The sequence below is a fragment of the Lontra canadensis genome, unplaced genomic scaffold, assembly GCF_010015895.1.
Source record: "Lontra canadensis isolate GAN:19392208 unplaced genomic scaffold, GSC_riverotter_1.0 scaffold3, whole genome shotgun sequence".
In the NCBI taxonomy this organism is placed as follows: Eukaryota; Metazoa; Chordata; class Mammalia; order Carnivora; family Mustelidae; genus Lontra; species Lontra canadensis.
In genome coordinates this window covers 43924591-43937142 of record NW_022630997.1, presented here as the reverse complement: position 1 = coordinate 43937142, position 12552 = coordinate 43924591, and the positions used below count along the sequence as shown (strand labels likewise).

At 57.0% G+C, this 12552-nt stretch overlaps 1 protein-coding gene across 1 annotated transcript in view; it reads left to right on the top strand.

Moving 5' to 3' along the window:
• The window catches only part of CDH23 (cadherin related 23), a 395942-nt gene that overhangs the window by 233212 nt on the left and 150178 nt on the right, over positions 1-12552 (top strand). The window contains exons 12-14 of the mRNA XM_032841007.1: positions 4947-4952; positions 6755-6904; positions 7361-7519. Of these exons, the coding sequence (XP_032696898.1) occupies positions 4947-4952; positions 6755-6904; positions 7361-7519 (315 nt within the window). The remainder of the gene's footprint in view (positions 1-4946; positions 4953-6754; positions 6905-7360; positions 7520-12552) is intronic.

Sequence of the window (12552 nt, the reverse complement as noted above, 5' to 3'; positions counted from 1 at the left end):
ACCCCAAGAGGCTGTGCTTTGAGCCACCACTGAAGCTTAGGACCCCACACCCCGGAGTCACTGGTCACGGGGCTCTTCCCTGGCAGGTCTAAGTCCTGGATGCGGTTTCTGTGAGGGTGACGCTCTCGGGGTGCCTCTGGGCACTCAGGACCCCAGCCCCATTCCTGGCTTAGCTAAGGGCAGCCTGCCAGCCCACAGATCTCCCTGGTGGTTCTCTGTCTTGTTTCAAAACACTGTCCAGCACTCCCAACATAAAGGCCACCTTGGGCCGTGCTGCCCTCCCCTGGTCTTTCCTCTTCTGTGGAAGGGAATGAAGGTCCCTTGCAGGGTATATCCTAGCTCACAGGGTCGGGGAGGTCGGTACCCCTAGCATCTGGGGTACAAAGGAAAAAACACAAAGCTCCTATCGGAGAGCCTCCTATCTTAGGCAAGAAAACCTAACTCCTATCACCCACCAGAACAAGATGGGGCAAGGAGGCAAGGCTGCTTCTTAACCCTGCTGGTATGCCTTGTTCTCCAGCAATGGGAGTGTGTTGCCTAAGGTCATACAGCTAGAGAGTGACAGAGCCTGTTCCCCAGCCAAACCTTACTCCCCACTGTACATCACGTCACTGGTCCCCAACCTGACCATAGCAGGGAGATGAGCCTCTCCAAGGGGTAGATGGGCAGCAAAGTGCCTGGGAGGAGGGGGCAGTGAGAACCAAGCAAGCGACAGCTGTGTGGGAGGCATCTGCGGGTCTGGGGGCTGGGTCAGACCATCGTCCCTTTGGAGAGCAGGTCTTCTGCAGGGGGTACGTGCCAGCGCCTGCAGGTGATGACCAAGGGAAGCTGTACTCAGAAGTCAGGTGCAGACCCTAAGAGCCCAGGCCACCCCCCCTGCAAGCCCAGGGCTGGGGTCTGCACCAGGCGGCATCGGCTGGAAGGAGGAAAAGGTCCCCATGCCAGGCAGTCCTTAACAGAACCGCCGCCCTGGGCCCTCCCAGAGTTGTGAGTGTTCAGGGAGCCTGCAGGGGGCCCAGCACATACAAAGCTCTCAGTTACTAATCGGGAAAAACGTAGCTGGGTCCCTTCACGGAGCCGGGTGACCCCTGGCACGTGGGTCCACTGGCCGTGGGAGAGGCAGAAAGGCTAGGAAGGGTGTCCTTTCCAGGCGGTGCCTGCTGGACCACTGCTCCCAAGGCCACGGCCCAAGTCCAGCAGCGGGAGGTGGGGGGAGGCAGGGCTGAGGGGAGCTGAGGGTGAGGGGACAGCCCCTTCTGGCAGCAGCTGATAAGGAGGTCTGGACCAGCCGGCTGTCCTCCGCAGGGTGGCAAGCCTTCAGTCACCAGGAGCGCAGTTCGGCTGGCTGCGTGGGGTGGGGACGGCGGGGAGCGAGAAGTGATCTCCCGTGTCCTTCCACCTTCCTCTAAACAAATAAAGCGGAGCTGTCGCAACCCCGCAGGCAGCCACTGGTGCCCCAGCCTGGTTCGGGGAGGGCAACGCTGCTGCTTGGCTCCGGGACCCGCGGCTGCCAGCTATCAGCCTTTTCATCAGCTCTCCCAGCTGGAAGAGAATTTAATCCACCGGCCTCCTCTCCACACGCACTGGGACTCCTTTTGATGTTCCTCCTTATCTCCCTTCCCAACAAATTTGCCCCTCTACAGTTCCAAGAGGGCCTCCTGCCTCTGTCCGCCCCACACCCTCCCTCCCAGCCCCAGTGAACCGCCCTCCCGTTGGGCCTGGCGGTGAGTGTGAGGCAGGCTCTAGCCCTCCACCTGCCTGGGTCCCTGACCTTGGCAGAGGAGCCTTCCGCTGGGCCTCACTCCTGCCTCTCGGAGAATGGGGGAGGAGCCCACCCACCTGCGCCCTCCTGGGCCAGTTCTTCGCGTTGGGAGCAGTGTTGTGCGGTGGGAGGGGCTGGAGAGCGGGGTGGTCGAGAGCTCCCACGGAGCCAGAGACAGAGCAGACCCAACTTCAGATCCTTCGCTGGCAGCTGTGAGGCCTGAACGAGTTGCCCTCCCGGGCCTCGCTTTCCTTCCCCAAGAAAGGGGTGTGCGGATGCTGATGTCCATAAAAATTCTGGTTACGTCCCGTGCGGCATACAGTTAGGGCTTAATAAACAGGAGCTGCCTGGCAGAGGACCGCAGTTAACCGGGGTTTCGCACCGCTTTGGCGACCTGGGTGAGTATCACACACACATCCCAGCCCGAGGGGCCCACAGTCACAAGCCAAGTCCCAGCAGGACCTGGCCGCTGGGCAGGTTCTGAAGGGGACAAGCTGAGCATTTAATGGGACTTAGTGGGAAGGTTGCCTGGGGTCTCAGGACCACTGCGGCAGGGAGTGAACTCACCCCAGGTGGCAAATCTGGAAGGGCAGGGACCTCGTTCCTTGAGACCCAGAAACCTGGCCTGAGGGGTCAGGTACCCAGGCTGAGTCCACACTGCGCTGAGCCCCAACTTCCCAGGCATCTCTTCCGTCCCTTGCTCTGGTCCTCTGTCCGGGCACCAAGTGGCAGCTCCAGCCCCCACCCCCATACCCCCACAACCCCATGAGCTGTTTACTCTGTTTTCTCTCCCCAGCAGCTCACCCACCACACCTCGCTGGTCAGTGTTCTTCCCTGCTCTCGGGCTTGCTCCCTGCCTTGCCTTGCTCTGTCCTGGTGGTTCTCAAACCTGGGAGCAACAGACACCTGGAGGGCTGGCTGGACGGTGCTGCCCGCACAACCCTGGTGTTTCCGAAGAGTAGATTTGGGCATGGCCCAAAATATGCATTTCTCTTACTTTTTTTAAGATTTTATTTATGTATTTGACAGAGATCACAAGTAGGCAGAGAGGCAGGCAGAGAGAGAGGGAAGCAGGCTCCCTGCCAAGCAGAGAGCCTGATGCGGGGCTCGATCCCGGGACCCTGGGATCATGACCTGAGCTGAAGACAGAGGCTTTAACCCACTGAGCTACCCAGGTGCCCTCCAAAATATGCATTTCTAACAACGTTTTTGATAAAGCTCAGCTACTGGTCCCTGTGCCCTGCTCGAAGAACCACCTCTCTGCCCTACTGGTTCTCACCCTTGGACGCACATTAGAATGAATAATGTGGAGAATGTTCCGAGCTCTAGAGTTCTGGTCTCCTCCAGCTCACCCACGTCTGATTTCCTTGGTCTGGGGTACAGCTTAGGCATGAGGATATGTTAAAGACCCCCCAGGAGATTTTGCTGGGTGGTCTGATGGAGGACTCCCGCTGTGCCTCTCCCCCACTCACCCCTCTGGACCCTTGTGGGTGCCACTGAGCTCCTGCCTGCCCCTACTGATGTTTCCACAGCCCTAGCTGCACAATGTGGTTCTCTAGGGAGCATGGGCAGCCCCTACGCCCCAGCATCCTACTATCCCAACAATGTCGCCAGCTCTTCCCCACACACACCTTTGCAAATCAGCTTCCAGTCTGCCTCCTTACTAATTCCTCATTCCTGCTCCATGCCTTTGCAGAGATGGCAGGAGATGGGTGGCTCCCAGACCAGAAGTGGCAGGGCAGGCGGCACCTGAAACTTGTTAGAAGTAGAAATTCACAGGAATTTCTAATTTCACAAGTCCTGGCCGAGGGCAACAGTCTGTAGCTTACCAAAGCCTCCAGGTGCTTCTGATACACGCTAAGGACAGAGTTCCGCGTGTAAAGCCACTTCCTCCATATGGAACCCCTCCTCTTCTAGCTCATTTTCCCTTCGTTCCTAAAGCCAGTTCAGAACTCCCCTTCTTGGGGCAGCCTTCCTGGCTTGGCCTCATCTGCTGGCGCTCGCTCAAATTCCACCCAGGGGAGCTCAACATTACCTCCGTTACCTCCGCCTCCTCAGTCTGCTCTGAGAACTCCTACTGTCCTGACCCCACTTCCCTCAGCCTAGTTGGCACCCCGGCCTCAGCTTTTATCCCCACTCTGCTGCCAACAAGCTGTGCACCCTTGGGTGACTCACTCAACCCCTCTGAACTCCATTTCCTCTGGAGGGGTTTCCAAGCTCCCGTGTTCCTTCATCTCCACCCTATGGGCCCGTAGGAGAGGACCACCCAGAAGACTAGGTGAGGAAAAGCGGCCGAAACCCAGTGGCTTCTTGAGCTCCCACCGTGTCCCTGCTCTGCTGTGGGTTTACGCTGCCCGGGGTGTGCTCTGGGGCTTTGAGGACGCCCAACATTCCCCAGCAACCACAGAGGAGAATTCTGTGCTTATTCTGGACAGTGTCTGACAGAGAGCAGATGCCAGTAACTGTGTGCCGTGCTGTCGTTCATATCGGCCCCTGTTTGTACACTTAGGGAACATCCTTCACAACCCGGCTCTCAGGGACCAAACCCCACCCAGAGAGATGTGTGCCACATGTTGCCCTTCGAGGGCAGGAGGGAAGCCATGGATATGTGGAGCTCGTCGTATGCGCGTGACTTTGCTGGGGGAAGAGACCCCTGGATGGGGTGCGGTGGCCTCTAGAGAAGGCTCTCCAGTGGCAAGCCAATGGGGACAGGGAAACCGCAGCATGCCCTTTACACTTTAGAACTATGTGAAAACTTCCCATGTCTGTATGTGTCAGGTCTTAGCGTTTTCTGTGTTAGGAAGATTGAAACATGACCGTGCTCGGGGTCGTTTTCTGCAGGGGTTTGGTCTAAGCTCCTAGGAGGAGGACATAGGAGTACGGCCCATCCCTCTCTCCCCCAGTGCTACCCCCTTTCCCACCTCCCTCTGGGTGAGGACCCAGTGTGCTCAGGACTCCTGGTACGCTCTTCCTCAGCTTCCCTCTCCTTCCTCTGGGTTTGGGGCCCCTCAGACACGAAAGGGGCTCTTCCTCTGGAGCAGGGTATGCTTCTAGGGTCCACTCGGCCCCTCTGCCTTCCCCTGACCTCGGATCTCACCATCTTTTCTTTCCGGTTCCTTCCTCCTCTCCGTGCCTTTCCGGCTCCTCCTCTGTCTCCATACCTTTGACCGACTCCCACTGACAGAACTTGGTAAGTGAGCCTGGGAAGGGCCAGGGCTGGGTGTGGGGGGGGTGGTGGGCACATGGGGGAGGGATTGCGGAGGGACCCAGGCACAGCTCAGCCCGCCCCCACCTTCTCGGGCCTCCAGGTCCTGTGGTGGAGGAAGAGGCGTTGGTGTCACCTGCTCGGAACTGTCACACTCTGCCGGTCTTGGCTATTAGTGCCCCTTCGGGCATTTAATTGGGCCTCCGTCAGACGAATGGATTCCATGCCAGGGAGAACTGAGGACTCCACGAGCTGACAGGGCCAAGGGAGCATTGTCTGCACCATCTGCGGGAGCCACTCTGGGTGGGGGGCTTTGGAGGCCCTGCTGCTTGTCTGGACCCCAAGATTGGCAATGTTCCTGTTTTGGTAATTTGTAATTGCAAATAGAAAAAAAAAAAAAAACCCAAAAACTCAAGAGACTGGTGGGTAAATGTTAATGTGTGTTCATTCCACAAATGTGTTCGACCACTTGTGGGACAGTCCCAGGGCTGGAAGGATCTTGTGAACTCTCAGGCTTCACTGGGGGTTATCCTTTCCAGTCTTGCCAGGACCATCCCCTTCTGAGCAAGAAAAGGCTTTCAGATGGCCTGGCTGCTCCTCTCCCAGCAGGAACAGGTTCTGGAAGGCATCCCTGGGCAACCAGAAGAGAGGCATGCTTCCTTTGCCCGCCCTCAGTTCCAAAGAAACACGCACACAGTGGGGTTGTGCTGGGTACTGGGCCAGGGGCGAGCCACATGGGCAGGCGGAAATTCCCTCCTGGCGCTCGCAGCCCAGGTCTGTAATGCGGTGGCATCTGCAGTAAGGGTCAGGAGAGGATCTCCATGGATTGGTTACAAACCACAAGCCGTCCCCCTAGGTTGAAGGAGGCTTATTTGGGGATAGTTACCCCCTGTGGGGAGTTGAATCCATCTCTGAGCAGACCAGACTCTGGGGAGTCAGTAGGCCGCGTCTCCCACCTTCAGCAATGGTTCTTTGAATCCGAGGTCTTAGGTAGTATGGATACCTCACACCCTTTGTGTCGGAAAAAGCCAAGTGGTATTTGAGGGCTCCATGAGCTCAGGCCCCGTTAGAAGGATCAGAAACCCCTGACTTGGAGTGAAGCACGCCCCCCTCCCCCCAAAACCACGGACTTGAGCTGCTAGGCCGCAGCAGAGCCCTTAGAGGACATGGCAGCTCCTAGCTACCTAGGACCCTGTGTCCTCCGGGTCACCACTAGCTGGCCACAGTGTAGGGGTTCACTTCACCATTCAGCTGCTTGGGTAATTGCCATTCCATGTGTAAGGAAGCCAGTGTTCTCCCTGATTGACACGTTCTGGGGGGAGGGAGGGGAAGAAGCCACACCCTGCGCTGTCCCTTGTGCCCTCTCCTGCCCACGCCTGCCAAGGACACATACTTGCTTCTCTCCCCTGCCTTCCCACCCTCTGTCCTGTCTCCCTGCAGGGTCTTGCAGGTACAGAACCTCTCCAGTTGGGGTCACTGGGACTGAGAAAGGGAGCAGGAGATGGGAAATGAACCGAACCATCTGGAAGGGATATTTGGGGCTTCTGAAGGGATAACAAAGTCAAAAAGAACTGGCGGAGACTTCCAGTGGGCCCGGACATCGGCAGGAGTCAGGGTCTGAGAGCCAGGCCGGGGTCACCCAGAGGAGGCCAGACCGCTCTGGGATGGGGTGCTTACAAGTCCCGCTATGGACCCTGTCCCTTCTCTACCTCCACCAAACCCACTCTGCTCTGGACCCGTGGCCTCCCAAGCCCCTTCTGACCGGTTTCTTCTCCATTCTGCCCCAGGGCCTGAACAGCATGTTCGAGGTGTACCTGGTTGGGAACAATTCCCAGCACTTCATCATCTCCCCCACCTCTGTCCAAGGGAAAGCAGACATCCGCATCCGGGTGGCCATCCCCCTGGACTATGAGACTGTGGACCGCTACGACTTTGATGTAAGGCCCCCTCCTCCCTTTTTCTTCCCCAGGTGGGGGTCTTTTAGGGGAGGCAGAGGGTGACACCATCTCCTGAAACTCCACCTTCCAGCTCTCCCCATTCTTCCCCTATGGGTCCGACTCCAGAAAGCCCACTGAGCCCATGGCAGGGGCTGGGCTGAGCCTCCCTTTTCAAGGAGGACAAGGAAATGTCTGGGAATTGAGCAGCAATTTACCAGACACGGTCACGGCCCCTGAGACCCATAAGGAGCCTCACTGCCCAGGCCCCAGCAGAATCCGAGGCCATCCTGTCTTCCAATCCCTGATGGAGAGAATCCCAGCAGCACACACCTGGGATAGGCACTGACTCAGACAGGAACTCTGGGTTTGGACCTGCAAAGACCCCAGAGGAACTTACGGGGACAAGGCTCCAGGAGCATGCAAGAGCTCACCTGGGCCCCTGCTCTCCACACCCAGCTCTTTGCCAACGAGAGCGTGCCTGACCACGTGGGCTATGCCAAGGTGAAGATCACCCTCATCAATGAGAATGACAACCGGCCCATCTTCAGCCAGCCGCTGTACAACGTCAGCTTGTACGAGAATGTCACCGTGGGGACCTCTGTGCTGACCGTCCTGGTGAGTCCCGCTCTTTCACCAGGCCACTGAGCTCTGGGGAAGACCACGGGGAGGCAGCCAGAGGGAATGGCCCAAGAAACATGGGCAGTCAGGGAAGGCGGTGCCCCTGAGCCCCTAGAAGCTGTGGTGTTTGTGTCTTAAAACCTCTGGAGTCTTTATGATGGGGTTCCCAGGGTCTGGGCAACAATGCGGGAAGAGAACACCGATGTTCTGCCTTGTCCCTGAGAGGGACTGAGTCTAGGTGGGCCAGGAGCCCTGGAAATGCCCTGTAGTGGGGATAGGGGCCAGCCATCTCCGAGGAGGGCCACTGTCTCTCTAAGCACCAGGGAAGAATGGACTCTTTGAGGGTTCCTGGCCATCCCCAGCTGCCCTTGGCTGGGACTTTGACAAAGGGCCCTTCCAGTGTCCCATTCATATCATTCGGTACCCTCGCTGGCAAGGGACACAAACTCTTAAGTGGTTCAAGCCAAAAGCGTATCAGCTCTTATAACTCAAAGTATAAATGATATCAAGCATGGCTGTACCCAGGCACTCCGTTAGTGAGAATCTGACTTTAGCACCAGCCTCTGCTTTTCTTATATTGGCCAAGAGGAACACCAACACCCCCAGGCTTGCTTCTTACCAATGTATCAACCCTGATGGGAACACAGTCCTCTTTTTCATTAGTTCCAGCACAAGTCCCACAGCTGAGTCTCCTTGCTGGGCCATGCCGGAGCCCATCATCTTGATCCTCATCTCCCAGAGATGGGTCACACTCTTGGTGGTGGAGCCAGGGGTTGGATCCACTCCATGCAAACTCTATGGGCTAGAAGTGGGGAAGGGGCTATGTGGAAGGGGCTTCTGTTGGCAGAGCAAAGAGGACTGGTTGTCTGGCAGATCAAAGCGGCAGACGTGTTGCTACGTAAGCTCAGCTCATACGCCTAGTAGGTGCTTAGTACCTGTGATAGAGTTGAGTTCATCGCTGCTCTTCTCTGCCCACATGGAGGGCGTCGCTGCTCCGTCCTTACTCCAAGCCGAGACATCGCCTGCTGATCCCAAGCCCACTGTTCTGAAGTGTGTTTACTCTGCCGACAGATGGTGTGAAACTGTACTGAGCCCCAGGCCCTTCCCATCTGACAGTTATTAATATTTCAAACAGATGTTCAGCTAGGCGGGCCCTCAGACATAAACACTAAGTCTACTGTGGCTGTTTCCCTCCCTGCCTGCTTCCCCAGGCTGTGGCCCCCCCAGCTTCTACCAAGGTGCTCCTCGTAATCTGTCACCTGGTGCTTGGGGACCACCCCCGTGGACCCTCTTGCAGCCTCTAGGGTCCCAGCCAGAGAGCAAGTGCCGGAGGCTTTGGCCTTCTGGACCCAAAGAGTGTCTGCAGCCCCCCTCCCCCCAGCCATCTTCAAACATCAGGAAGAAGGACACCCAAGCAGCCTGGACTTCAGGGCCCCAGCAGGCCGGAGACCACATGGCAAAGAATCCACGTGTCCGTCTTGTGGGTGTCCAGGGACTGCTCCCTGGTATTCTTGCTGGGGATGGTGGTCTCACTTTGCAGTCCCAAGTTCCCGTGGCCCTGGGGAAGGTTTGCGGAACCTAGGACATACCTCTTGGCTGGTGGCCAGTTGCTGGTGCCAAGGACAATAGGTTAGGCCCAGTCTGCTCTGGGGCTGCCAGTGGAGAGCAGGTGCTCACAATGGGTTTTCTCAAATGCTAGAGAAGTTCCCGGGCCTGCGTGGACCCCTGCCTGCCACCCACACCCCTTCTCCAGTTCCTCTCTGCTTATTTAATGGATGCATTTAGCCTCCTCTGAGTGTCTCTCCCCTGGTCAGCCTCTAGTCGCTGCATCCGTTTAAGCCTTGCCCACCTCCTTCTCAACCCCCTGGTCCTAGGGCTGTGGGATTATGCAGACACGAAAGGGCTGTTTCACCCAGTAATAAACTCTAGGACCCGGGCTGTGTGCTTACGGGAGCCCAGGACCTCCCGGGGAACTGGGGGTCCTGCTTTCCTCGCCTTCGCTGTGTGCCAGTCTATCCACGTCAGTCTGGGGGCCTCCATTTCCTCATCTGCAGAGTGGGCATGAGACCTCAGGCTGCTGTCAAGAGGTGTGATGCTGGGTGCAGGAGCTCCCCCTGGGCGGCCCTGCTTACCCACCATCATCTCCCAGTCTCCACCAGGGTGCTTCCAGAGCTCTAGCTGGGAGCGTGTTTTGTGGCCACACCTGGCACCCTGCCAGCCTGACCTGGCCTCCCCACCCCCCACCCCCCATTTTCCAGGGTCAGCCTGATCTTTCCACCTCCTCTGCTGCAGGAGGAGCTGAAAGTTATAGCTGCCTGCTCAGGGACTGTGAAATTCCTTCTCCATGACCTTTTCTAGGATGTTATTAAAATGTTTCATGGGCAGTTGTGTCAGGAAAAAAAATTATGAAGAAAAGGAAAATGTTTTAATTTGCACCGAGGGCTGAGGCAGAGCCTGCTGTGAGGGGCCTCCCCAGCCCCCAGCTGGCACTGGCCTGGCCTCTGTGGGCTCGTTACCCATCCTGGTCGTTGAGGCAGCAGTCTGACAGGAGTGGGGAAGCTGGGAGAAGGAAGGCCATCATCTCCAGCCTGGTCTCCCAACCAGGTCGGAGGGCTGGACCCTTGCCCCTCCCTGGACCTCCCCCAGCCCAGGTTTTGAGGCCCTTACACCCCCCCACCCACCACCAGTTACAGCAAAAGGAATGCCCAGTGGTGGACGGGACAGAGTGGGGACCCAGGGTGCAGAGGCTTGACCTTGACCACGGACTCGGTTCTGGCCAACCTTGGGTGGCGAGGGCAGAAACTGCTTCTCTTTTTGCACCTTATTTGTGAAATGGGCAAGATGGACTAAGACCTGTCCAATGCCCCTTCCAGACCTCGGGCTACCTCTGAGGGTGTGGCTGTCCCCGGCGAGCCCTGACTGGAAACAGGCACTTCACACGCACTGTTTCTATCCCCTCACACGTGCCATCCTTCTCACCTTACAGGTGAGGAAACAGAGGCTCAGGTTAAGTAACGCACAGGTTGCTCAGGGCCCCGGGGCTAACAAGCGAGCGAGCTGAAATTCACCAGAAGGCTGTCTGACCCTGAGCCGTAGGCTCTTAGCCAGCAGGGCTACCTGGCCAGAAGGTTCTGTGTTGGACCCCTGAGCTTGTCCTTTCAGTTATGCTCAGAGCAGAGGGGAAAGAGAGGAGCTGGGGAGCGCTCTCTGCAGAGCCCGGGTGGACCGGCTGCGAGGCTGCTCCAGGCCTTGTGTCTCTGGGTGACGCGTGAGCCCTTGGAGAACCTCTGGCATCGTCAGGTGAATTACCAGGCGCTGGAGGGTCAGAGGTGGGGGAGCTCCTTGCACTGAGGAGAAGACCAAGTCAGGGAGACTGGAGCACTTCACCCAAGGCAGCCCGGAGCTGGAGGTCAGGAGGAGCAGGACAGACATCCGTGCCCGTCAGAGCCAGTCCTCTGGAGGGTGACCATGCAGGTGCACATGCACCCACATTGTTTGGGAGGGCATAGACGTGTGTGTGTGTGTGTGTGTATGTGCATGCCATGCACAACATGTGTGCAGCTCCATGTGCTCGGGGACATGTGTTAGAATACACACGTCTGTGTTCATGAACACATCTAAAAGTTCCCATATACTGTCAGGGGCTCCCCATCCTCTAGGCTGTGTGGTTTGTCCCCCTCTCTTGTCCCCGGGGTGCTCTGATTCTTGCCTTCCCATCCTGCCTCCCGACCTGATAAGAGTTAGGTGTTAAGACTCTGGGGTGTCTTCTTTCTGGGCTTGGGGCAGGCCTGCAGCCTGTCCAATTGGTACTTGGCGCCAAGCAGTTTTTCCTGAGCAATAAGAAAGCACTCCAATCATTTGTTCATCCAACAAACGTTTTTTGAATACCTAGTGTGTGCCAGGCACATGGCCCTAAGGACCATGGTGATGTGCGTCTTGTCCTCATGAAGTTTACAGTCTCCTGGGGAAGCGTGATGTTAATACTAAGAAACGAATCTTTAATTTTTACTTGTTATGATGTTATCTTTAATGATTACTTGCTATGATGTTATTACTTGTTATTAGGGAACAATGAACACCTGTAGCAGGACTTCTGACCTTGACTGGAGTCAGGGAAGGCTTCCCTGAGGAATTAGCAATTGAGCAGGCATTAACAGATGAGTGAGGGGAGGGAAGCACGTTGGACAAAGAGGGAAGAGCATGTGCAAAGGCCCTGCAGCTAGAATATAGAGAGAGCGGTGTTCTCTGTAGAGTGGTGGAGTTTTATTGTGATGTGGACAGGGTTCAGCGCTCTCTCTTGGTCCTGCATTGCCACTCACCCTGAATATAACCATGGGGCTGCTGTTCTGACAGTGGAAAAAATCCTGTAGCAGACCGTCTCCATTCTCGTACCTATTCCATCCTGGTGGCCTATGGCAGGCAGGCATTTGGGAGGCTGCTGAGAGAGGTTGTACCTGGGGTATGCAGTGAGCCAGCCTGGCCTCCCGCAATAGGGGGCTCATGTGCCCAGATTCATTAGCTCCATCAGGGAAGAATGCCAAGAAGGAACAGTAGCTGGGAAGGAGGTTACTCCCAGGGCAGATCTTACTGCCCTCCAGGGCTTTCTGTCCCTGCTCCAGAGAGCTAGGGCACAGCAAGAAGGGGCAGAAGATGGACACTCCGCTCATGCTTGCTTGGTGGCAGGCCCTGAGCGGGGACCCTGAGAGCTTGCTCCGCTTTCTGTTGCATCAGAAACCACCTCAACTTGGCTGCTTGAAGCGACAGCTGTTTTCTGATCCTCACAGGCTAGGCAGGTCAGTATCATGGACAGAGCTCAGCAAGGGGGTCCTTCTCTGCAGCTCCGGGGCTGGGGGTGACTCCAGCAGCTGGAGGCACCTCCATCCGGTGTCTGGTGCTCAGCCTGACTGTCGTGAACACCCACACACGACCTCTCCCCGTGGGGTAGGCATTCTGAGAGGGAGCACCTCAGAGGAGGCCTCTGGGGGAAACGTGTCCCAAGGGGACCAGGTGGAAGCTATGTGGCCATTTCT